General features: G+C 37.0%; 1 protein-coding gene across 14 annotated transcripts in view; it reads left to right on the forward strand.

Annotated features, from left to right (window-relative positions):
- blot (solute carrier family member bloated tubules) overlaps nt 1–27,289 on the forward strand; it is a 273,169-nt gene that overhangs the window by 219,079 nt on the left and 26,801 nt on the right. The window contains exons 1-2 of one of the 14 annotated variants that reach the window (XM_073986034.1): nt 2,774–3,013; nt 26,393–26,789. The exons of 8 other annotated variants lie outside the window; for them this stretch is intronic. In XM_073986034.1, the coding sequence (XP_073842135.1) occupies nt 26,649–26,789 (141 nt within the window). In that variant the 5' untranslated portion in view covers nt 2,774–3,013; nt 26,393–26,648. Of the gene's footprint in view, nt 1–2,773; nt 3,014–3,398; nt 3,670–26,392; nt 26,790–27,289 lie in introns of those variants that run through there. 5 more of the 14 variants (XM_073986036.1, XM_073986040.1, XM_073986037.1 and 2 more) reach the window with 5 other exon arrangements.

The following is a 27,289-nucleotide window of genomic DNA, read 5'->3' on the forward strand; positions in this document are numbered from 1 at the left end:
CAGGACGCTTTGTTATAACATAAAACGAGTCGTCCCACATAGCTGCTAAGGTGTGCCACAAGCTTTCCGACGGCACAGAAATCCCAACTCCGTGTAAGTCGGGAATCCGCAGGACTATCTACAAGGAATCTTTTCGGTTAAGAAGTACTTGGAATGAACATGTGTTGGGTGTCGTACTGTCAATTCGAGCCAAATACGTATTAAGACGGCTGAAGCGTCCTGATCTTCATTTGGCTAAAACCACTAGTGTTTGTCTTGGAAGCTAAGTATTGTCATCTGCTGCTATGTATGAGGACATTCTTACTATACCTATCTTTGAATTGCCTGTGCAACTACATCCGTGTAAATACTTTTACGGAATTAGGTTAAACTAATCTCCGCTTAGACTTTCTTTTATTCTCAGATACGATTTGTATCAAATAAAACATGGTTCTTTTTAGATTATAATTCTACAATCCTTCATTGACTTTATTACTCGTACTCGCAGCCGACTATATTTACTAAGCACACAGCTTAATTCTAATAAGCTCACAACTTTCCTTTACTTCTTCTTTAACCGACTGTTCAGTTTACCGCCTCGATTACAATTGACTCACTGTCCCTCTACCCCCCGGTATTTATTGCCCATCGCTTCTCGTTGCCGATTATTCTAGAAGATCTGGCAACCTCTCGAAACCAACTCTGCAACAAACACACAGACGTACAACTCGCCTAAGCGAACAACAACACACACCTATACAAGGAAGAGGGCGACAAATACAAGAGAATCGAAAGAACAGGAACGACGTCATTATATTGTATCAAAACGAACATGAAAGAAAGAGCAAAAACAATAGAAAAACAAGCAAGGCTATTGAACTAAGCGATTGCATGATGTGGAAAAATGTACATCGATAACGAAACGAACGAGAAAAATAAGAACTTGAATGATTAAGAACAACAAATCTAGGACACAATTCAAATTTTCGAATTAACGGAAATTCATCTAGACCAGCATTCCGCAGCTCTTTACTCGCGAGCAAGGAAAGAGAGCTTCTCTCTCCACTCACTAATTGAAAAACCATGCACTGACAACAGTGTTTGCTCAAATTGTTGTTGTTATGTGCCGATTTCTGATCTAGACTAAAGTAAACCTATCAGTTACATTCGTTACAATACTATCCAAGCCTGCCTAATGGGACCTCTCTCTCTCACTCTCATGAAAATATCTCCTGACTTGCCTGGATGGGGGAGGCCTGTCCACAATGTTGTGGCAGGAATACTCACGTTGATAACACCCAGCAAAGCGTCTTGTTGTGCTGATTATAGTTGGACAATCTAGTTCTTGGAGCGGTTCGATCTTTCTAGTTCCTTTTCCCAAAAGGAACTAGTTCCTTAATATAGTTCCATAGTTCCAAATAGTTCCGAGAGCTATATAGTTCAATGAATCTTTCTCTTCCGTCGTTCATTTTATTTCCTTCGTTCCAAATAGTTTCGAGATTGAAGTAGTTTAAAGTTATACCCTCCACCATATGGAGGGTATAATTAAATTTGTCATTCCGGTTGTAACACATCGAAATAGTCGTCGGAAACCCTAGTATATAGTATATATATTATTGATCAGCATAAAATTCTATGTCGATTTAACCAAGTCCGTCTGTCCGTCCGTCTGTCTGTTGAAATCAAGATACAGCTCGCAATTTTAAAGATAGAGAGTCAATATTTGGTACAGAAGTTGGTTGGTATTACAGAAGGATGGTTGGTATTGAAAATGGGATATATCGGTCCACGTTTTGATATAGCCCCCATAGAACAGTACCTCCTAATTTGCGGTATTTTTAAGGTTTTAGCTTCATTATCCTACCAAAATGGCTGAAATTTGGTATTTAGTTATCGGTGGGTGTATAAAACTTTCCACCTGAAATTTGTTGGTATAAGTCCACGCATTCATATAGCCCCCATAGAAGGGTACCTCCCAATTTTTGGCATTTTTAAGGCTTTAGCTTCATTATCCTACCAAAATGGCTCAAGTTTGGTATTTAGTTATCGTTGGGTGTATAGATCTTTCCACCTGAAATTTGTTGATATAGGTTCACGCCTTCATATAGCCCCCATAGAACGGTACCTCCCGATATTCGGTATTTTGAAGGTTTTTATCTTCATTATCCCACCAAAATGGTTGAAATTTGGTAATTCGCCTTCGTTGATGATATAAAAATCAATCCACCTGAAATTTGTTGGCATAGGTCCACGCCTTCATATAGCCCCCATAGAACGGTACCTACCGAATTTCGGTATTTTGTTCCATTTTACTTCAATACAGCTCGTGGTGGAGGGTGTAACATTTATGAATGTAATTCTGAAATGTATGGAAATCGAAAACATTTAGCACAATTTCAAACATATTTTCGAGGCCTTTCATAGTTCGCCTCTCTTTCCCATTTTTTGCAAGCCTTAAAGTGCACTGCTTTTGTGTATTGATGTGATGTTTGTTGTTATTAACTTTTCCACAACGCCAACACCATTACCAACGTGTTAAAACTGTGAACGCAAGCGTACATTACCGTGTTAGCATTGCTGGTGCTTTGGCGGTTTCTTGGCTCTTTGGACTCAACAAAGCGTAGCAATTTGAAGCTTGACTTTCCAACCCAGCAGCAACAACAGCAGCGTTGTTGTTGTTATCATCGTGGTGGTCGTCGTTGTAGTCGTCGTTGCCGCCACCGTTTCAGTTGGCTTCATAAGACCAACTTCGAAATCTGGCTGGCTTTGTACCGATATTGTTCGAAAACGCACATTTAGTTTTGCATTAATGAGAGCGTGAGTCGGTCGGTTCGTTCGCTAGATTGTTACCGCTGTCGACATCGTCATCGTTTTCTTTCCATTTCCCAAAACATACGTAGAGTAGCTCAAAGAAAATAGTAAATCAAAGAAAAGATCTAAACGTCAAGTCGTCACATTGTGGCTGAGTTGTTTAGCATTTTTGGTGATTTAGCTTGTTTTGGTGTCCGATCCCGCCATCCTCCCCGTAAGAAAAGTAATTCAAAGAAAACAAACAAAATATTTTGATGAATGAACGAATGAATGATCTGTGTTTTTGGTGTTTGGCGTTGATGTTGTTATGTTCGTTGTTAATGTTTTCGGCGACAGCAACTGATGTTGCTGGTAGGCAGACAGACAGTGGCGGCGGGTATTGTTTTGAATTGCATAGTGGAAGAAAATTTTCAGTAAGAAATTGCTTGAAGTTGACCAACATACATCAACTGCACAGCACTGCACAGCGCAGACGTGTTTAGCAAGTCCGGCACATATTTTTGGTTAATTTGGTACCCCATTGACACCTTTTCCAATTGGTAGAAGGTGTGATTCACAAAACCCGACTTCGGGCGGTTCGTTAAACCCAGTAAACATTGCTGGCGGTTAGTTAATTGCTGCACACTGTGCAGTTGTTTACGCGGGTGATGTCGTGCGGTGGAATGTGAATTCTGTAAAAAAATAACATTAAAAAAATTATAATTTTTAATATACATAAATAAAAACAAATTTGAAAAAAAGTGCATAAACAAAAAGCAACGATTTCGATTTGAAAATAAATAAAATGAAAATTGTTTAGTACGATATGTCAATGGAAAATATTACAATGATAAAATAAAATTAACAAGAGATTGTATTTCAAAACTGTGAATGACTCAGGTAAACCGGTGTCTGAGAAATAAAAAATAACCGCAAATTTCTAGGAATGAAAAAGTTGCTGTGGTCATAATGTTTTTAAAAAAAGTTTTTGTTTAAAAAACGTAGTGCATTTTTACCTTTGGTGGGGAGCATCCCCTTCGGTATGCAATATATCGAAAGTCTGATAATATTCTTGGAAAAAAACTTAATGAAGAATTTCCTGGTAGTAGTGAAATGATAACATTTTGTGAAAATTTTTAATTTAAACAAGTAAGAACAGCGTTAAGTTCGGCCGGGCCGAACTCGTTATACCCTCCACCATGACCTGAATTGAAGTAAAATGGAATAATTAGTTTCCTTTCGTGCATGAAGAAGACTTAATACTAAACTTCAGCAATCTCGGTAAAACACCGTTCTGTGGGGGCTATTTCAAAACGTCGATCAATACCGACAAATTTCTGCCGAAAAGTTTTTAGACTCAAAGAAGACTAAATACAAAATTTCCTATATTTCAGTAAGCGAATTTATCTAAAACTTAAAAAATACCGAAAATCAAGAAGTACGCTTCTATAAGGATAAAGAAAGACATGGACCTATACTGATAATACTCTTCCGGAATATTTTATAACCCCTTGGAAGACTAAATAACGAATTTCAGTGGGATATTGACGTCACAACCTTCAGTATTACGAAAATAGGGAGGTACCGTTCCAAGGGGGCTACATCGAAACGTGGACATATACTGACGAATTTTAGGCGGATATGGGGGCAATATGAAGGCGTGGACCTGTACAGATAAATTTCTGGTTAACAGTTTTATGTCACCAACGAAGACTAAATACCAAATTGCAGCCCTTTTTGGTGGAATATTGACGCCACAACCTTCAAAATAGCGAAATTCGGGAGGTACCTTTCTATGGGGGCTATATGAAGGCGTGGACCTATACCGAACAGTTTAAAGAGGAACTTTGAGTACCCCCATCGAAGTCTACATACCAAATTTCAGCCATTTCGGAGGAATTTTGAGGCCACAACCTTTAAAATACCGAAAATCGTGAGGTACCGTTCAATGGGGACTATATGAAGGCGTGGACCTACTCCAAAAAATTAGGAATGTTGGGTACCCTTCGAAGTCTAAATATCAAATTTCAGGTATTTCGGAATAATATTTAGACCACAACCTTCAAAATACCGAAAATCGGGAGGTATCGTTCTATGGGGGCTATATGAAGGCGTAGATCGATACCTACAAAATTCTGGGGGAAAGTTGTATACCCCCAAAGAAGACTATGTACCAAATTTCAGCCATTTACGTGTTATAATGAGGCTAAAATGTTCAAAATGCCGAAAATCGGGTGGTACCGTTCTATGGGGGCTATATAAAAACGTGGACCGATATGACACATTTGCAATACCAAACAGCCTAGGAGTAATAGAAACTTCTATACCAAATTACAAAGCTCTATCTTAAAAATTGTGAGCTGTATCTTGATTTCAACAGACATACGGACGGACAGACCCTGATCAGGAATATATATACTTTAAAGGGTCTCCGATGAATATTTCGATGTGTTACAAACGGAATGCCACATTTATTTATCCCCTTCATAATATGGTATACCCTCCACCATGTCTTAATAGTCTTAATTAAAATGGAATAATTGTTTCCTTTCACAATTTTAGGTGGAAAACAAATTTCGACCCCAAATGCTTAAATTATCTAATCTAAAAAATATGTTTAGCCAGGTGCAAGGTACCATCTACGGGGCTATATGAAAGTGTGGACCTATCTTTACAATTATTGGTGGAAACGTTTTATAGCTGCGGGGAAACTCAAAAGTCAAATTACGGTTAGTTCCGTCAAAAAATGTTGCTAAGATCTTCAAAATACCAAAAATCGGGAGGTGCTATTTTTGGTGGAGAAGTTTCGTGACCATTGAAAACTTCAAAAGTCAAATTGCAGCTAGTTCGATTAACAATTTTAGTTAAAATCCTCAAAATAGCGAAAATCCGGAGGTACCGTTATATGGGGGCTATACCAAAACATGGACCTATGTTCACGATTTTGAGTGGAGAAGTTTCGTGGCCACTGAAAACCTTAAATGTCAAATTACAGCTAATTCGGTTCAAAATTGTAGCTAAAATCCTCAAAATATGGGGCTACACCAAACCCTGGACCTATCTTCATAATTTTTGAAATGTGCCTTTGTTGATCAATAGGAGCCCTTAAGGTCAAATTATGGCTAGTTCGGTTTGAAAATAAGATTAAAAACGTCAAAATGTCTGAAATCTGAGGGTACCGTTATATGGGTGCTATACCAAACCATGGACCTGTGTTCACGATTTTTGGTGGGGATGTTTCGTGACCACAGAAAATCTCAAATGTCAAATTACAGTTAGTTCGGTAAAAATCGTTCCTAAAATCCTCAAAATACCGAAAATCAGGAGGTATCGTTATATGGGGACTATACCAAAACATGGACCTATGTTCATAATTTTTGAAATGTACGTTTGTTGATCACTAGGAACCCTAAAGGTCAAATTATGGCTAATTCGGTTTGAAAATGTGATTAAAAACGTCAAAGTGCCTGAAATCTGTCGGTTCCGTTATATGGGGGCTATACCAAACCATAGACCTATGTTGACGATTTTTGGTGGAGAAGTTTCATGAACACTTAGAACCTCAAATGTCAAATTACAGCAAGTTCGGTTAACAATTTTAGTTAAAATCATCAAAATAGCGAAAATCCGGGGGTACCGTTATATGGGGGCTATACCAAAACATGGACCTTTGCCCATAATTTTTGGAATTTACGTTTGTCGACCACTAGGATCCCTTAAAATCAAATTATAGCTGATTCGGTTTGAAAATGTGATTAAAAACGTCAAAATGCCTGAAATCTGGCGGCACCTATATAGGGGGGCTATACCAAAACTGCCAATCATCGGACTTGACTTGCCTGCAACCAAAAGACACATCTTCCCAAAATTTCAGAGTCATATCACCCTTTTTGTGAATGCTAGAGTGATTACCACAGACGGACTGTCGGACGGACGGACGTCCATAGGTCGTCTCAGAATTTTACCCTGATCAAGAATATATATATAAATGCGTTACAAACGGAAAAACAAACTTAATATACCCTCCACACCAGGGACGTACGCAGGGGGGGGGGCACGGGGGGCCCGGGCCCCCCCCCGAAATGGTTTGGTCGAACAAAATTTTTCAAGCTACTGTAACTAGTTATTGTATTTTTTTTTTCTCATAAAAATGTTTGTATATTTGAAGATTTCAAATTAAAACTTATATTTTCTTAAGTTTCTGAACAGAAAATGTACATCATTAACAAGTTGTGTAAGAAAATATTTTAACAATTTTTGTTTGTAAGCTGTTTTTGAGAGAAACTTCCAATAAAATCTGAATTACTTCTTCATGTCATATCATACCACTATCAAAAGCTAATTCCTTAATGAATATACCCCATGTCTATTATTTATTTGAACTGTATAGAGCTCTCGAGGCCTAAAACTCATCCGGTTATAACAAAAATAACGAGTTCAGTATTATGGGAATGGAAATACAGACAGGGACAAAAGTTTACATACACTCCCTAAATCTCGGGTTTTAGGGTAAGTAAAGATTTTTATGAAATTCCAAATATACAGTTTTATTTCTTCTCGCTAAAAAACAATATTTAATACAAAAGTATATTCCATAATACAACTAACGGTAAATTTTACAAAAACCAAAAAATGATGGGGACAAAAGTTTACCTACACCCTAAGGAAATATGTGTATTACCGTCAAATTTATGGAATTAACAGCAAAATTTCTACATTTTATTGTTTTGCCTAATGTCTCTGGCTGTCTGAGATATATTTTAGAGAAAAGAAAATAATTTTTGGTGGTTGAATGTCGTTATTTGAGGTCAAACTTCTTGTATAACTCTTTAAAGCTGACCCTTGCTAAATTCTTTGCGTTTTTAGGTATTGTACTTTATAAAAATCACAAAATTAGTGTCAGATGGTATATATTGAGACCCTAGAAAGTTTTGAAGTTGTTTTTGTGCTTAATATATATTCCTGGATATCGATAAATGTACATATTTCCTTAGAGTTCTCAAGAAGTGAATAGATTCCGCGGAATTCTTGGCGCAAAATTCATACAGAAAGCCTTGAATTACCTTCTAATAAAGTCTGATACAATCCTTGGACATCAATTGACTCAGAAATGAACAATTATACGAAACTTTTCGCCCCTATAGTGACGGTAATGATCATAATACGAAAACGACGTTGTTTACGGTACAAATCTCATGTTTTCTTAGTACAGCTTATATTTTGATGCTTTGGAAGCTTCGGGAGCATGTTTGTAACAGAATATTTTACATTTCTGATTCAACTGATGCCTAAGGATTGTATCAGACCATATTACAAGACAATTCAAAGCCTTCTGTATGTAATTTGCGCCAAGAATTCCGCAGAATCTATTCATTTCTTGAGAACTCTGAGGAAAAACGTACATTTATCGATGTCCAGGAATATATATTAAGCACAAAAACAACTTCTAAGCTTTCTATGGTCTCAATATTTACCATCTGACACTAATTTTGTGCTTTTTATAAAGTACAATACCTAAAAACGCAAAGAATTAAGAAAGGGTCAGCTTTAAAGAGTTATACAAGAAGTTTGACCTCAAATAACGACATTTAACCCCCAAAAATTAGATTCTTTTCTCTAAAATATATCTCAGACAGCCAGAGACATTAGGCAAAATAATAAAATGTAGAAATTTTGCTGTTAATTCCATAAATTTGACGAAATTTTGTCCCCATCATTTTTTGGTTTTTGTAAAGTTTACCGTTAGTTGTATTATGGAATATACTTTTGTTGTATTAAATATTGTTTTTAGGGAGAAGAAATAAAACTGTATATTTGGAATTTATTAAAAATCTTTACTTACCCTAAAACCCGAGATTTAGGGGGTGTATGTAAACGTTTGTCCCTCTTTGTATATAAAAAAATCTATTGAATAAAATGTATGAAGGGTCGGTAATTCGTGGACTACATATTGAAAGCCAATTAGAAATTTGTTTTACTGCCATCGCCAAAATTTTGTTATTCTGTTTTAGACAAATTTGCTGCTAAACAGTATGAGAAAATAATGAAGACAAATGTGCGTCACTTGATTTTTACTTATCATTACCGAAGTATAATTGTAACCTCAGACTTTAGATTACGAGATTATATACACTAGGATTGTATAGATTTCATCAAAATAATGATTTAAGACTTCACATATGTTTGGACGATATTCGTTTCAGCCAAGATGGAAGTACTTACCACCGTCCGTCCGTCTGTATCTCTGTTGGTCTGGCAGGTTGGAACTCATGATAACTCTCGGTCCAAGTTATGGATCTCGTAATGTTTTGTCCAAATTAAATTTAAGTCATATCGATACCACCGCCATAAAAGTTAAAAAATGTTCACTAAAATGGTCGAAGGGACTAACCGATTCGGTCTAAAATCGAACCTAATATGGTTCGCAAGATTACTTCCAAAAGTACATCAAGGTCCAAGAGAATATGTTTGGACAACATCTTCAGGTTTCTTATACAAGTCTAACATAACTGCAGTTTAAAGACTGTTTGATGATTCTTTGGACATTTTGTAATCTTGTTTACAGCGATATCCTACTTTTCGTGGAAAAGTTTATGCTTCCTGACAAAGCTCTAAACACTACGGTGGCCAACTAAAAAGCTTATGGGCGCGGTAACTATCGAGAGGAGTGTCTCTCAAATAATTATTAGTGAATAATTATGTGGGGTTCAAAAAGGATCGATTGTTATTTGTCGAAACTATATAGAACTAAGTCCATCAAAGTGTTTGTCATCGAGTCCAAAAACTTCTAACCGTACAATTAAGAAAACAAATTATAACGCATCTTTTGTAACATAATATTAAATGTAAAAATAATCCTGGTATCAGAATCTATCTCTTTCGGTAAATAACACTGTGTAACATTTTTAAGGTAATCTTGTGCAAATAATTTGAAGTGAGGATTTTTTTAAGTACAGACCCAAAGTACAAAAGCCCTAGTTCCGTTTTGTTGAGTCAGATACGGCTTGGATTTTATGGCCCCATCTAAAAATTATTAAATATCGACTTTTTAAACAACTCGGGGCTATATCTCTGAAACCAATGCAAATCTTCTTCTGGCCTTTGCAGCAAATTTGTAGATAAGGGCCAAAATAAAATATTTGGAGAAATGAAAAAAAAAATAAATTTTATAATAAAGGGTGTTTTTTTTAAGCTAGATAGAACTTTAAATTGTAAAAAGTAACACAAAAATTTATATCTAAAAATTCCATAATTTGTATACATTTCGCACCATATCTCCAAAACTGTTAAATTTTTCTTAATGTTTTCATTTGGAAACATATCAACGACAACGACAGCCGATATTCTTAAAAATTAGGCTAAGATCATCGAAATAGTGAAAATCTTGCTATAGTAAAGACAACGGCAATTCTTTGTTGTTGTAAAATTCTGCGATAAACCATAACGTGGACCTGTATGATTAAAAACTTCAATATACTTCAATAAATTTTACATGGCGACATTACCGAACGTGGCCCAATATTGTCTATTTTCAATTCTAAATATCCTACTCTGTAAATATTTAAAATTGTATCCTTAGTCCCAATTTACATTAAACGATTTTTCTTGCGGCAATTTTTCTCGTTCTCGTTTAAACTTGCCTCTTGCGTTTATACAGGCAATTCTGTTTCTGCAAGTTTTGTTTTCAAAACAATGAAAATAATGTCAAAAACGAAAAATATAAAAGGAATTGCCTGAAAATTGCCGGTACGAGCAATTTTTTTCCACTTCCATACCCCTTACGTGTCTCTCCTGCAAACTGAGACTTGCCGCAAGTAAACTCCCCTAATGTAAATTGGGCTAAATATTATGAATTCTTTCTATTGAATTTATATACTTTGTACCATTATTTCATATAAAATATAGAATAGAATATAGAATAGAATATGTGCCAAAATTTCCAGTCCATCGGACAAAAATATCAAGTCAGACAAAATATCAATTTTGTACGGTGTTTTGTTTTTGTTAAAATCGAAATTTTGATTTTAACTGTTCAAAATTTTTAAAAATTGATTTTTTTAATTCCTTTTCGATAATGGACAAGATTATTAGGTTCGTAACGATCCCACAAAAATATATGCTGATCGGTTTATTCTTTTTCAACCTACAGTGGGTACCGCAAACAAAAAAAAAAAAAAAAAAAAAAAAAAAAAAGTAGAAGGTAACTTAAGGTTTAATAGATTTTTTATAAAAAATGCAGGAAAATGGCTTTTCTCATGCTTAAAAGTGGGCATAACCCCTTAAAATAGCTTTACGTAACGCTACACAACATTTGAATTTTTCATGATTTTTGGTCAAGTTGTGCCCCCCCCGAAATGAAATCCTGCGTACGTCCCTGCTCCACACTATGGTGGAGGGTATAAAAAAGTATCAGTGGACAATCAACCGTCACAGTGTGTGTGAATTGAAACTTTCATCTATGGGCAGATCGAATATCGGTTACACAATCAAAATTCTCTTTCCAAACATTATATTAGGAAGTTTTCAAAATTTTGTGGCCCGTTTTGGTCGTATGAAATTTTCGACAAGAATACATATTCGGAATCAAGCTCATAAGTGTTACTGAGTGGGTACCTGAATGAATGTGAAAATGAATCTTCATCATCTAATATTCCTGATGATGTTAGCCTAACCAGCTAACGAAACGATCGTCGCATAGTGGTTGATGTGTGTGTAGGACTTCGCTAGATATCAATTTTTCAATGTAATCTCCTTAGGTCATAAAAAGCTCGATTAATTAAATTAATTAAATCTCACAAATAATGGCCTTCGCCCCTAAAAAGGCAAAAACTAAAAAAAAATATCTTATTTTGGTTGGTCATTTCAGTTGGTCAGGAAGCATGGAGTTGCCTACGAATAATATAATATCGCTATTATCACGACAAAAAGTATAACAGTCATTAATCTGAGTTTCAACAAAAACATTAAACTTTTGTTAAGCAGTTGACCGATATGGCCAATTTTCGAACTTAAACTAAGTTTAGAAAAATATTACGAGATGCAAGGTCTGAAACAATTCAGTTGCTCCTTTCCAGAGGCGGTGGTACTGGAAGGAGTGGACCGGTAAGCACCATCTTCGAACTTTATCTATGATTCTCAGAAATATTACCAAACGCAAAGTTTAAACCAACGCAGTATCCGGTTCGAAAGTTGTCGTGCCCACCAGACACTACCACTGGTTGCCGTAGGGGTTTTCACAGTTTACATTTTCTCAGGAAGGACTTTCCACTGAAAAAAAAACATCGTAGAAGGCGCCCAAAAAGAAAATTGGTATAAAAATCACTACGATTCGAGAGTAGTTCTTAAAATGCACTTTTCCGAACATTTTTGAATTTTTGTGCTAGATATACCGGTAGGAGAGGACCGATATGCTCCATATTCGGACCGGATCTATTCCTGGTAGAAATATTACGACGTGCGGACTAAAAATGTTATTCGATTCGAAAGTTCTCGAGCTTTTGTGGGGCAGAACCCCTAGGCACTGGACTGATATGGCCCATTTTCGAACTTGATCTAAGTTTAGACATAATATTACCGAATCGACTCCAAATTATCTGAAACGGAATTTCTCCAAAAATACTTGAGGTCTAAAATAAAAACATTCAATTCAATAAGATACAGTTTGGTCGCAGCAAATAGTCTCCGCGGCTCTATTTAATTTTTCCACAATCATCCCTGAAGGGACAAGGGAGATCAATGAGTGCATCTCGATTCATATTAGCTCAATTATATGGGACCTACTGTCTATTGCCGAGTCCGAACTGCGTCTCTTAAGACAACAGTTACTTGACTGAAATACTTAGGAAATGTCGTCGACATTACACTGAGGGATATTTTGCCACCGTTGAAAATTTGATGTTACCAGGTCTGGGACTTGAACCGGGGCATTCAGCTGTAAAAAATCTACGGGCAGCAAATAAAGTGGCTAGAGAGCAATTTAACTCTCGAAGGGTGTATATTGTAATATTTCATTCAAACCTACATCACAAAATTTCAAACATTTTTTATTAGGTAAAGTTTAAGGGCGGTTCGTGAATTGTTTCAGAAGATAGTCCTTATGATTCTGATCAAGTTCCATGATGCATTTGGGGTCCATTTCGTTAGGTGCGTCCTCGTCGAAGTTCAAAATGTTTCCTCTTAAATTCCGTTTAAGTCAAGTCATCAGGACAAGAGCAGAACATTTTTTCTAGGGAAGCCAATACCACCCGAGATATGGACTGCAAAATGTTCTAATACTCCTTCGTACACGTATGACACAACTGTACAGATAAGTCTAGGTTTTTACTGCAGGTGGGATTTGTGGTCTTGCGTCCAGTAGATTTGCGGCTCAATCCCTGACTAGAACATCAAAATTTTCGGTGGTGACAAATCCCTTCGATGTAATGCTAACTTATATTTCTGGAATCGAGTTTCAGGCAAGTTTACAGTCTATCTAACGTGGACAGAGTTGTAAACTACACTGTGCAATATTAAAAACCCAAACAACTCCAAATATTCCTGTTTGGAATGTATATTTTGTGTATATCGAAATGGCAATTCGTTTTATGGTACATTAATCTTTGATCTTTCTTTATTTTCATTCTACAAATATTGTTGCCCTTATCTCAATATAGAGGAGTCTTGATATTTCGAACGGTGGGTGCTGTCATCAAACATTTAAATTAAATAAATAAAAAACCATCAGCAAAAAACTGACAACACAACATCCGCTCATCCAACTAATACCTACAATGATCGGCTATTTACATATTCAAATTGCCAAAAAAAAACAACGAAATTGTTTTTCTTTTATTTTTTACAAATCAAATGTTGTGTTTAAATGGCGACTCTTTGTTTGCATGCTGAATGAATGAGGAAAGAGACGTTTGCAAAATATTTAATTAAAACGGCTATTCATGGGTTAAATGAGATATGGCCATGATATTTGGGTGTAAGGCAATACAATCTGATTTGGGTTTTATATAAAAAATTTGTCAATCAATTTGTAACCCAACATACCATAGCATGGAATTCTTCTTTATTGCCACCATTTGATGATATTACAACAAGATTTTTTTAAATTGTGTTCAAATAACCTTAAAACGAACATTTTACACAATTTTGGAATAATATCTAAATTACATTTTATTCATACCATGGCTTCAATATTTTGGACCAAACACCCAAACATATGTGCCTGAAGACAATAAAAATAATTATTGTTCAAAATTAATGACATGGTCAAATTGTTGGTTAAACTTTCTAAGACGTAGTATGGAGTTTCTTGCTTCAAGATCCACAAAATCTCTATGAAATTGTTGTGCGTACATAACTAAATGGTTTTATCGTGCACAGTGGGCGAATATCGAAAAACGTTTCATAACAATAAGAGTAATGTTTTGGTCTTGTAATCTGCACAAATAAATTATTTTCTTTTTTTGGGTGGAATATTGGAATTTGTAAACTACATGAAGCTAGCTCTACATTTAAGAGAAAGAATCTATTAATTGACAAACAAGCAAGCAAGAGCATGGCACCGACTATGGGATATTTATCATTACAATTAAAATAAAAAAAAATGGAGATCAATAGGCTTCTTTATCTTTGGGATCAAGCAAATTTGTGACCTGTGGCGTGATTACAGGCTTTAGGTGGATAGACGGACGGACACACATGTCCAGATCGACTAAATACCAGCTAAATGCCCTCAACATTAGACTGACAAAAAAATCTTCTTTTTAGATTTCCTACCCTCACAATTTGTTCCATTTGATCCAAAAATCTTATGTATGGAATTTCGGCGATCGGTTAGTTAACGTTAACCCGTGCCAACCTATCGATCTTTCATAGTAATTTGTATGGGGCCAAAGGCGCGCTTTCAACAAAATTCTCTAAAGGCCACAATTATGGTCCGATCGATGGAAAAAACTTACCAGTTCATTATTGTGGCTAAAAAACGATTTTTACAAAAAATGTTGAAAATCGCGTCGGATCTTGACATAGCTATATAGGGCCCAAAATACCCAAAATCGGCCAAATATGCATATTGGACAATTATCGATGGAAGTGCGGAAGGTAGTCTTTGTGTAATAGAGACCACAAAGACTACCTCCAATAAAAACTTGGGAGGTGTGGCAAGGGGTGGACTAAATATTGGCACATTTATCGGGATGAATTGGTTTCCCTTGAACAATTTTTAATGTGATTATCATGGTAGCCTAGCTATTAAAATTTCAAATCGATCTGAGATGTGGCCTTAAAGTGGTTTAGAACGAAAAAATGTTGAACTTTTGTGGAGAAGGTGCTTGAAGGAAGGGTGACTTTGAACTTTATTTCAGTTGGAAGATATTTATAGTGCTCATCGGTCATTTTGTGCTTTCTTTCATTTGTTAAACAATTTAATACTATCCTCAAACAGGCCCAAAAGTGCACATAAGCGAATATTTTGAACTTTTGTGGGGGAGATACCCGAAGGATTTGTCCGATGTTGTCGAACTTGGAACTTGGTTTATGTTTGAGAGAAAGGTTGATACGGAAAGGTTGTACTAACATCATGCACTCTTTCGATAGTGATACCGGCCATACTATTTGTTCATTGTAGGCTACTTGGAGTCATTATGCCAGGAAGCACTGACTTTGCCCAACAAAATTACATTTTTGTAATGAGCACCACATTTGCTGAAAATTTCAAAAGGATCCTCGGCTAGTCCTTAAACTGCACCTAAGTGAATATGTTAAACTTTTGTGAGGAAGGTAACCGAATGAATTGTTCGTGATATTCCTCTTAGGAACTTGATGTCAATTTTGAAGAAATATTACGATTTGCAAAGTCGGATACTCAATTCGAAAGTTATCTTATTTCTCTTTTAGTTCTTGACCATGATTTAGGTTCACAAAGACTACATTTGGTAAAATTTTCAATACGATTCTTGCACGGTCCTTTATCAAAAAATATAGGTGGAGTACCTGATGGAGTAGATAGATATAGAACATGTTAAGCAATATTACGATGTTCAAAGTTTGATCAAAATTGGTTACTTCTTTCGGCTCTTTACCAGTTAGACTAATAAATGGACGGACTTGGAAGAAGGTTACCGCAGGCCGTTCGACTTCTTGTATCTGTTCAAGGGTTGAAATCTCAAATCCTGGGCGAAGGCCCCTCGTATACCTCACCTTAGAAGATTACAAAGCAAAGAAGATTTGGTTCGCGCAGCCAGGTTTTGCATCTGTGCAAGGGCTGAAGACTTACATCGCGGCCGAAGGTCCGTTGTCTGGATCAACTTTTAATTTAACAAGTAAGGAAGTATCAGTCAGTCACGAGTTTGCTTTGAAATCTGTAGATTCCGTAATGTGGGGCTATACCAAACATTTTTAGTGACAAAATTTCTTCATAAAGGACTCGAAATATAAAATTAAGTTAAACTACGTTTGGAAGAATTTTTTGAAATTTCAGGAAGTATTGACTTACTAAAAAATTGTACCGTTGTAAATGAGGCCGCTAAAACAACCTACTGGCCAAAATCAAAACGATGCTAGATGAACTCTTAATCTTCACTTCTTCAGAATTTTGTATGCGAGGTACCCGAAGGAGTGGACCGATATAGTCCATATTCGAAACCGATACAGAACTGAATGTGCAAAGTCTGCAATAATCAGAAACTTCCTGCGAGAATTATCTTGCGGATTTGCCATATTGGTTGGTGCCTTCAGGGTGTCTTGGAGCTTTAAGGCCAATTTTTCGGGAAGTGTAAACTTGGGCAAGAAAAAAATTATGCGGTCGTAAAGGGAGCCGCAAACACAACTTACTGAAAAAATGTCAAAACGAATCGAGAGGAGCTCTTAAAGGAAGAGGTTCCTGAAGAAGTGGACCGACATAATACATATTCGAACCCGATCTATATCTAGAAGGAATAATACGATGTGCAAAGTATGGACCGAAACGATTGCATCCTTCGTGAGTTATCGTTCACACCATTTTATAGAAAATTGTTGAACTTTTGTGAGGGAAGTACCCGAAGGAGTGGACCGATATGGCCAATCTTCGATCCAAATTCCAGACAGACGGACCGACATGGCTAAATGGGCTCCAAATTGTCTGAAACGAATTTCGTCCAAACATACTTGGGGTCTAAAGCCGTTATTTCGATGAGGCACATTTTTTGTCGTATCAAAGTGTATATATTAGGCCGGGGCGATTTGTATGGAAGGAAAAAACCTTAATGGTCCCTTCGCGTTTCTGATTCCTGGGATTGAATTGAGCAAAAAAGTTAACTGGACCATATGTCAACGATGAAAATCGAGCCTCCCGATTTTGACTTGAAGTTTTTTATTGACGTTTTTTTGATATGTTGGCATATAACAGCCAAACCATTGAGATTTTCGAAGCAACACAAATACAAAAATTGTAGCCAAGACAGTAATTAAGAACTGTCTAATACATAGCGAAAGCATTGGAACGCTCCTTTAGGTCGTTTTGGCCTTAAGAAGGTGCAAACCTTTCGAAAAATGTCAATAATAACACTGTGCTACAAAAGTTGACCAGAAAAATATTCAACTGTTCTGATGCAAAATTATATAGTGTTGGGATCCATGGACAACGACAATGCCTTTAGTTCGTTTGGTCACTTTGTTTTATTTTTTTATAACGGTAAAAGTAGTGAAAATCTGGGTTTCTTACATTTTCAAATTTAAACGGACATATCTTCTTTTTTTCACAACAGATATCTAGTGATCCTTTTTCCTTTTAAAGGGGTGAATAATATCTTTCGAACAAATTAGGAGGCTTCTATAGAATAGGAGACCTCCGTAGGAGGTTTCTATAGAATAGGAGACCTCCGTAGGAGGCTTCCATAGAATAGGAGACCTCCGTAGGAGGCTTCTATAGAATAGGAGACCTCCGTAGGAGGCTTCTATAGAATAGGAGACCTCCGCAGGAGGCTTCTATAGAATAGGATACCTCCGCAGGAGGCTTCCATAGAATAGGAGACCTCCGTAGGAGGCTTCTATAGAATAGGAGACCTCCGCAGGAGGCTTCTATAGAATAGGAGACCTCCGCAGGAGGCTTCTATAGAATAGGAGACCTCCGCAGGAGGTTTCTATAGAATAGGAGACCTCCGCAGGAGGCTTCTATAGAATAGGAGACCTCCGCAGGAGGCTTCTATAGAATATGAGACCTCCGCAGGAGGCTTCTATAGAATAGGAGACCTCCGCAGGAAGCTTCTATAGAATAGGAGACCTCCGCAGGAGGCTTCTATAGAATAGGAGACCTCCGCAGGAGGCTTCTATAGAATAGGAGACCTCCGCAGGAGGCTTCTATAGAATAGGAGACCTCCGCAGGAGGATTCTATAGAATAGGTGACCTCCGCAGGAGGTTTCTATAGAATAGGAGACCTCCGCAGGAGGCTTCTATAGAATAGGAGACCTCCGCAGGAGGCTTCTATAGAATAGGAGACCTCCGCAGGAGGCTTCTATAGAATAGGAGACCTCCGCAGGAGGCTTCTATAGAATAGGAGACTCCGCAGGAGGCTTCTATAGAATAGGAGACCTCCGTAGAATGCTCCTATAGAATAGGAGATCTCCGTAGGAGGCTCCTATAAATTAGGAGACCTCCTAAGAATGCTCTCCGCATAAGGCTCCTTTAGAATAGGAGACCTTTGTAGGAGGCTCCTGTGGAATAGGAGACCTTCGTAGGAAGATCCTATTGAATAGTAGACATCTCTAGGAGACTCCTTTAGAATAGGAGACGTCTTTAGGAGACCCATGTAGAATAAAAGTCCTCCATAGAAGGCTTCTATAAGGTATGAGCCATCTGTAGGACGCTTTATGAGAATAGGAGACCTTCGTTTGAAGATCCTATAGAAAAGTAAACAACAATAAATAAAAAATATCGTCGAGAAGGTTCTAATGGAATAGAAGATATCCGCCCAAGGCTCTGATATATTTGGGGACCTTCATAGGTGGCTCCTATAGAATAGAAAGTCTATTCTAAAGGAACCACCTTATTAGGCACTTATAGAAAAGGGAACCTCCGTAAATGTGCCTTCCTCAAATTATAACAAATGGATAAGTTATAGTGGTTTAAGTCTGAAAAGCCCCACAAAAAAACTATAAATGAATTTCTCATTATTTTCAAAAATATAATGTTTTTTTGTTTTGTTTAATATTTATTTTCAAAATTATGGGAAATTCAGTTATAGTTTTTTGTGGGTCATTTCAGATTTAAACCGCTATATCTTAGCCATTTGTTAACCGATTTAAACAAATAATAGCCGATTTAAACAAATAATAACGATTTCATAAATAACACGGCATCGTGAAAATCACCATATCTTCCAATTCGGGCCGTAAAAAGTTAATCATCTCATCATAAACCGCATCAAGTCAATTCTGTTTATTGACGAATCCCTCGAAGTTCTTCGACAACTGATCATCCGACTATTGCCATTTCTTGCTTTATTATAGATTGCATTCCTGACTGACATGGGATTGGGATTTCAATGCCCTAAGCGTAAAAGCGGTTAACACACCGTTGCTGCTTTATGGGACGACGCACAGTGGTTCATCGATTTTCCTCGCCAAAACCCCAATTTTTTGTCGTCACTGATTGTTATTTTCTAAGAAACCCAAAAAATTAGATCAACATGTTGGACGGAATATTCATTGAAATATTCATTGGAGACCCTATAAAGTATATATTCTTGAATAGGGTAAAATTCTATGTCGATATGTCCGTCTGTCCGTCCGCCCGTCTGTTGAAATCAAGATACTGCTCGCAATTTTAGAGATAGAGCTTTGCAATTTGGTACAGAAGTTTATATTACTCCTAGGATTTTTGGTATTGCATATGGGCTACATCGGTCCACGTTTCGATACAGCCCCCATACAACGGTACCACCCGATTGTCGGCATTTCGAAGGTTTTAGCTTCATTATCACTTCGAAATGGCTGAAATTTTGTACTCTGTCTTCGTTGGCGGTACAAAACTTTCCCCAGAATTTTGTCGGTATAGGTCCACGCCTTCGTATAGACCCCATAGAAAGGTACCTCCCGTTTTTCGATATTTTGAAGGTTGTGGCCTCAATTTTCCACTGATATTGCTGAAATTAGGTTTTAAGTCTTCGTTGGGGGTATAATACTTTCCAGATGAAATTAGTCAGTATAGGTCCCCGCCTTCATATTGCCCCCATAGGACGGCATCCCCCGATTTTCGTTATGTTGAAGGTTGTGGCTTCAATATTCCACCGAAATGGCTGAAGTTTGGTATTTAGTCTTCCATGAGGTTATAAAATATTCCAAAAAAGTAGTATCAATATAGGTCTATGTCTTCCTGTATTCCCCATAGAAGCGTATTTCTTGATTTTCGGTATTTTTAGGTTTTAGCCACATTATCTTACCAAAATATCGGAAATAAGCTAATTGTTCCATTTTGTTCCAAGTTCGGCCCGACCGAACGCCGTTCATACTTGTTTCTTTTGTTTTTGTTAATTTTTTTCTTAATTGCCAAATAATCGTCAAACAAATGTCCAAAAATCAGTTCTACCATTTGTTTACCTGAAGAAATTTGGCTTGGCAGGTTAAAAATGGCAAGAAATGGTAAGCTCAGGCAAGTAAAGGAACACAACTATAATGTTCACCAACAATGAGCGTGAGAAGTGCAGCACTATCGCGAACAGGCGACCCGATGTGCTTAAATTTTACACGTTTTTCTCCATTGTACCCTCATTTCGAAAATTTAATCGTCCAACGAAAAAATCACTTAGTGTACGGTATGCATTTTGATATAACAAGACTGAATAATTTTTAACAAGTTGCTCGATTGTATGTAAATCATTCCATGGTCTAAATTGACTTTGTCTGAAATTGAGAAATGCAGAAAAAGTGGTGTGGTTCACATTCAACATTGGACCTCAAAATAAAACCACCTTTGAAGTCCGTCAGCGCGTGAACTGCAGTCTTTCTGTGAATAGTCCGAATATTACACGAGATATGTAGATTTGCGAGGGTAATATTTTAAGGGTTCGTTAGTTTTAGTTTTTCCTTTTTTATTATTATACAGTGTTGGTGATCTTATTAGGGACACAAAATGTATAGAATATTTAGGATAAGCCATTAATATGGAAATCCTATTCAAAGGATTTGTTGCGAGCATTTTTATGTCAACAAAATATGGTGACTTAGTCATTACCATATTGACATATTGTATTTAACATATTTTGCAGATTAAATTCTATTTAAAATTAACTAAAATAAGTTCATTGAATTTAAACTTTTGATAAAATGTTGATACAAAAATCACATTCTTTGGATGCTGGAAAACAAGTTTATTTTGCATTATGTCAGCTTATTTCTTGTTATTTTTGATATGAAACAACTTTCGGCAAAACAAATAATTTAGTTATTGTAATCTCTTCTTATGCTATCGTGTCGGCATTGTTGAAGGTCACTCACTACTGATATGCGATATGCTGTTGCCATTCTTATGACAATCAAAAATAAATTCGAATTCCCTTTCAGTTTTTTTTAACGATTTGATAAGGCCTCTCTTAACAGGAAATAACCATGCGACTCAGTCATATTTTAATGGATTTAAATGAAGTTTTGATTGCAATTTTGGCAAACAATGAATTTTGGTTGGTTTCAATCACACTCTAAGTGAACTGATGAACTCTATTGTATTCAATTAAACTTGACTGAACTTGAATTCTTATATCGCAAATGTTCCTTTTTTAATACTATTTGTTCTTTTCATATTTTATTTTAAATTTAATATTTGTATCTTATTATTTGCCAATTTGCAAGAATGATGTCATTCTCAGCGCTCTCTATCGAACACGATGTCTGCATTTTAATGGGCGACGACTGGTTTGAAACCAGGTGATAACTTTTAATAAAAACTAGCAGCCACTCACACCTTTGTACTAATTTCATTGTTTAATTGTTTATTCGGCATTGACTGGTTGTGGTCATCCCTCTGCAGTTAGGCCTACGCTGTGTGCATTTAGGTATTGTAAATTATTGATGAATTTATTGTTGTGAATTTCATTAAGGTCTTCAATTTTAAATCTTTATACGAGATTTATATAAACAATTTGATCCACCATATTTAGAAAAGAGTTTTAAATACCAACGCGTAGAAGTTATCCTCCGCATATAGTTGTACAGAAAATAACAATAACATGAGTAATGGATCTAAAATGGTTACGAACAGATCCTTGATTTAAAAACGAAATAGGCTTTTGGGCGTTTATGAAACCTAGAGAAAAGGGCTTGCAGGTTTCACATTAGATACCTGGAGATCTTCCCATACAAGACCTAGATGTCTTTTCATAGAAAACTTGGAGGTTCTCTCATAGAAGACATGGAGACATTGATGACCTGCTGGTCTTCTTACGGAAGACGTAGAAGTGTTCTTCCTGGAGAGGAGGAAGTCTTCTTATACAGGTAGAAAAAAACTTTCAGGTTTTCTCATAGAAGACGTGGAAGAACTGGACGTCTTCTTATAGAAGACCGGGTGATCTTCTCATAGAAGACCTGATGGTCTTTCCATAGAAGACCTAATGGTCTTCTCATAGAAGACCTGATGGTCTTCTCGTAGAGGACCAGATGGTCTTCTCATAGAAGACCATGTTGTTTTCTTATAGAAGACCATTTGGTTTTCCTATAGAAGAACTGGTGATCTTCTTATTGGAGACATGGAGTCTTCTTCTTATAGAAGAACCGGTGGTTTTCTTATAGAAGACCTGGTGGTCTCCTTATAGAAGACCTGGTGCTCTTCATATAGAAGACCTGGTGCTCTTCATATAGAAGACCTGGTGATCTTCTCGTAGAACACCTGGAGATTTTCTTATAGAAGAACTGGTGGTCTTCTCATAGAATGATGTATTCTCAAAGAAGACCTCAAAGTCTTCTCATAGAAGACCTGATGGTCCTTATACACGTCTTCTTCTCATAGAAGAAGACCACCAGAAGACCACTAGGTCTTCTACAAGAAGACCACCAGGTCTTCTATAAGAAGACCACCAGGTCTTCTATAAGGAGACCACCAGGTCTTCTATAAGGAGACCACCAGGTCTTCTATAAGAGGACCATCAGGTCTTCTATGAGACCACAAGTTATGCTACGAGAAGACCACCAGGACTTCTATGAGAAGACTATGAGGTCTTTTATGAGAATACCATCATTCTATGAGAAGACCACCAGTTCTTCTATAAGAAAATCTCCAGGTCTTCTACAAGAAGACCACCAGTTCTTCTATAAGAAGACCACCAGGTCTTCTATAAGAAGACCACCAAGTCTTCTATAAGAAGACCACCAGGTCTTCTATAAGAAGACCACCAGGTCTTCTATAAAAAGACCACCAGGTCTTCTATAAGAAGACCGGCAGGTCTTCTATAAGGAGACCACCAGGTCTTCTAAAAGAGGACCATCAGGTCTTCTATGAGACCACAAGGTCTGCTATGAGAAGACCACCAGGACTTCTATGAGAAGACTATGAAGTCTTCTATGAGAATACATCATTCTATGAGAAGACCACCAGTTCTTCTATAAGAAAATCTCCAGGTTTTCTACGTGAAGACCATTAGGACTTTTATGAGAAGACGTCCAGATCTCTGAGAAAACCTCCAGGGGTTCTTCGAGAAGACCACCAGGTCTTCTATAAGAAAATCACCGGGTCTTCTGTAAGAAGAAGACTCCATGTCTCCAATAAGAAGATCACCAGCTCTTCTAAAAGAAAACCACATGGTATTCTATAAGAAAACAACATGGTCTTCTATGAGAAGACGACCAGGTCTTCTATGAGAAGAAGACCTGGTGGTGTTCTTATAGAAGACCTGGTGGTGTTCTTATAGAAGACCTGGTGGTCTTCTTATAGAAGACCTGGTGGTCTTCCTATAGAAGACCTGACGGTCTTCTCATAAAAGACCTGGTGGCCTTCTTATAGAAGACCTGGTGGTCTTCTCATAGAAGACCTGGCTGTCTTCTGATAGAAGACCGTGTGGTCTTTTCATGAAAGACCTGATGGTTTTCTCATAGAAAACCGGTGATCTTCTTATAGAAGACCTGATCTCATAGAAGACTTGGTGCTCTCCTTATAGAAGACCTGATCTCATAGAAGACTTGGTGCTCTCCTTATAGAAGACCTGGTGGTCTTCTTATAGAAGACCTGGTGGTATTCTTTTAGAAGACCTGGTGGTCTTCTAATAGAAGACCTGGTGGTCTTCTTATAGAAGACCTGGTGGTCTTCTTATAGAAGACCTAGAGGTCTTCTTATAGAAGACCTAGAGTTCTTCTTATAGAAGCCCTGGAGGTCTTCTTATATAAGACCTGGTGGTCTTCTTAAAGAAGACATGGTGATCTTCTTATAGAAGTCCTGGTGGTCTCCTTATAGAAGACCTGGAGGTCTTCTTATAGAAAACCTGGTGGTCTTCTTATAGACGACCTGGAGGTCTTCTTATAGAAGACCTGGTGGTCTTCTTATAGACGACCTGGCGGTCCTCTTATAGAAGACCTGACGGTCTTCTCCTAGAAGACCTGGTGGTCTTCTTATAGAAGACCTGGTGGTCTTCTCCTAGAAGACCTGGTGGTCTTCTTATAGAAGACCTGGTGGTATTCTCATAGAAGACCTGGTGGTCTTCTTATAGAAGTCCTGGTGGTCTTCTTATAGAAGTCCTGGTGGTCTTCTTATAGAAGACCGGTGATCTTCTTATAGAAGACCTGGTGCTCTCCTTATAGAAGACCTGGTGGTCTTCTTATAGAAGTCCTGGTGGACTTACAGAAGACCTGATGGTCTTCTCGAAAAAGGCTAGGAGGTTTTCTCATAGAATACTTTCAGGTTTTCTCATAGAAGACCTGGAAGAACTGGACGTCTTCTTATAGAAGACCTGGTGATCTTCTCATAGAAGAACTGTTGGTCTTCTCATAGAAGACCTGATGGACTTCTCATAGAAGACCTGATGGATTTCTAATAGAAGACCTGATGGTCTTCTCATAGAAGACATGATAGTCTTCTCATAGAAGTCCTGATGGTCTTCTCATAGAAGACCTGACGGTCTTCTTATAGAAGACCTGATGGTCTTCTCATAGAAGACCTGATGGTCTTCTTATAGAATTCCTGGTTGTCTTCTTATAGAAGACCTGGTGGTCTTCTTGTAGAAAACCTGGAGGTCTTCTTATGGAAGACCTGGAGGTCTTCTTATGGAAGACCTGGTTGTCTTCTTATAGAAAACCTGGAGGTCTTCTTATAGAAAACCTGGAGGTCTTCTTATAGAAAACCTGGAGGTTTTCTTATAGAAAACCTGGAGGTTTTCTTATAGAAAACCTGGAGGTCTTCTTGTTGAAGACCTGGTGGTCTTCTTATAGAAGACCGATGATCTTCTTATAGAAGACCTGGTGGTCTTCTTATAGGAGGCCTGGTAGTCTTCTTATAGAAGACCTGGTGGTCTTCTTGTAGAAAACCTGGTGGTTTTCTTATAGAAGACCTGGTGGTCTTCTTATAGAAGTCCTGGTGGTCTTCTTATAGAAGACCTGGTGGTCTTCTTATAGAAGACCTGGTGGTCTCCTTATAGAAGACCTGGTGGTCTTCTTATAGAAGGCCTGGTGGTCTTCTTATAGAAGGCCTGGTGGTCTTCTTATAGAAGACCTGGTGGTCTTCTCATGGAAGACCTGGATGTCTTCTTATAGAAAAACTGGAGGTCTTCTTATAGTAAGCCTGGAGGTCTTCTTATAGGAGACCTGTTGGTCTTCTCATAAAAGACCTGGAGGTTTTCTCATAGAAGACCTGGTGGTCGCAGAGAATTCTGTTTGGCCTCTTATATAGGCATTATAGATCTTCTAACAGAATACCAGGTCGTCTTCTCAAAAAAGTCCTGGTCTTCTCATAGATGCCCTAGAGGTCTTCTTATAGAGGACCAAGGGGTCTTATTATAGAAGAGCAGGAGTTCTGCTTATAGAATTCCAGGAGTTCTTCTTATAGAAGGCCAATAGGTCTTCCCATAGAAGACCTGGTGGTCTTCTCATAGAAGACCGTGTGGTCTTTTAATGGATGACCGAATGGATTTTCTCATAGAAAACCTTTTGGTCGTCTCATAGAAGACCTGGTGGCCTCTCATAGATGAAATGTTGTTCACCTCATAGAGGACCTGCTGGTATACTTTTATAGATATCCATAGGGTAAGCTTATAGCACTCCAGTTAGTTATGGGTTTATAACTTGACCATAATTCGATTGAAGGAAAATATAAATTTTTACAATAGTCAAAAAAGCATTTGTAATTATGCAAAAATTGTACAAATTTACAACTAATATATCCGGTGTAAATGATTAAAATATAAACAAATAACATTCATATAATAATTAAAAACCTCAAATGTTAAACCTCAAAACACAAAAAAATCAAAGCCGGCAAAGAAAAACAAAACCAAAATAGAAACCACACGCAACTCTAGCCAAAGTTTCCGGTTTGTATCTATGTGAAGGTGGCATTAATTTACACAAACGCATTAAAGAAAACAGAAAAACAGCAACAACAAACAGAAACGCCCTCAACAAAACACAGGGACTCAAAACGAACAAAAAAAAAACTAATAATAAAATTTTACCCTTTTAGAAGAAATTTAAAACAGATAAAATCAAACAATAAAATAAAAAAATAATTAAAAAAAAATATATATCTCAATATTATGTATCTAAACAAATAATATGTGATATCTTCACAGAAATCACATAACCCATATTTGCTATAAAATAAAACTTGGAAGTAATAGTAGTGTGTGTGTGTGCGTGTGAGTGAGCCATCGAACAGCAGATGGACAGACACGGAAAAACGGTCAATTTCTTTTGTGTGACAAGTGTTTCGTGTCCAAATGCATGAAAATGACAATTTCCTATGCTCGAGCAGTAAACGTTATAAAATCTGTCCCAAAATGGAGATACCCACCACAAAATATTTAGCAGATTATCTCTATGTTGTGCATGAGGATGTGCCATTTCGTTATTATCGCAAAGTAAGTGCTTTTTTTCAATTTCTATTTTCATTTTTCTCTTTTGTTTTTGTTTGAGATTCTTATTATTATTGTTATTGTGTAATTTATATGCCCAATGTAGGCAATAGTTAGTTAGTTGTGAGTTGGAGATATGTTTATAAGTATTTGTGTAATTTTCACATGCCTGTAATAATTAAGCACAGTGGGATGGTTTTGATATCTATAATCAATATATAATAATTATTATTTATTGATGATACAATTTATTAAAATTAATTTGGTATAAATGTTTGTTGCAAAAAAAAAAAAAAACGTCAGCATGCCATCTTCCATACTTATGCTGTGATACAGATTTCGATTTCTGAGATAAATCCCCAATTTTTTGTCAATAGCGACATCTAATTGGTTATACATAGTTAAGCTTTTAACGACGTTTATCTTAGTCCATTCAAAATTCATTGAAATAATTTAAAATTATCTTCAAATGCATCCCACTGTGCCTCACTCTTATAGCTTTTGTT

Source organism: Musca autumnalis, unplaced genomic scaffold, assembly GCF_047663935.1.
Source record: "Musca autumnalis isolate F117 unplaced genomic scaffold, ASM4766393v1 scaffold_4, whole genome shotgun sequence".
Classification (NCBI taxonomy): domain Eukaryota; kingdom Metazoa; phylum Arthropoda; class Insecta; order Diptera; family Muscidae; genus Musca; species Musca autumnalis.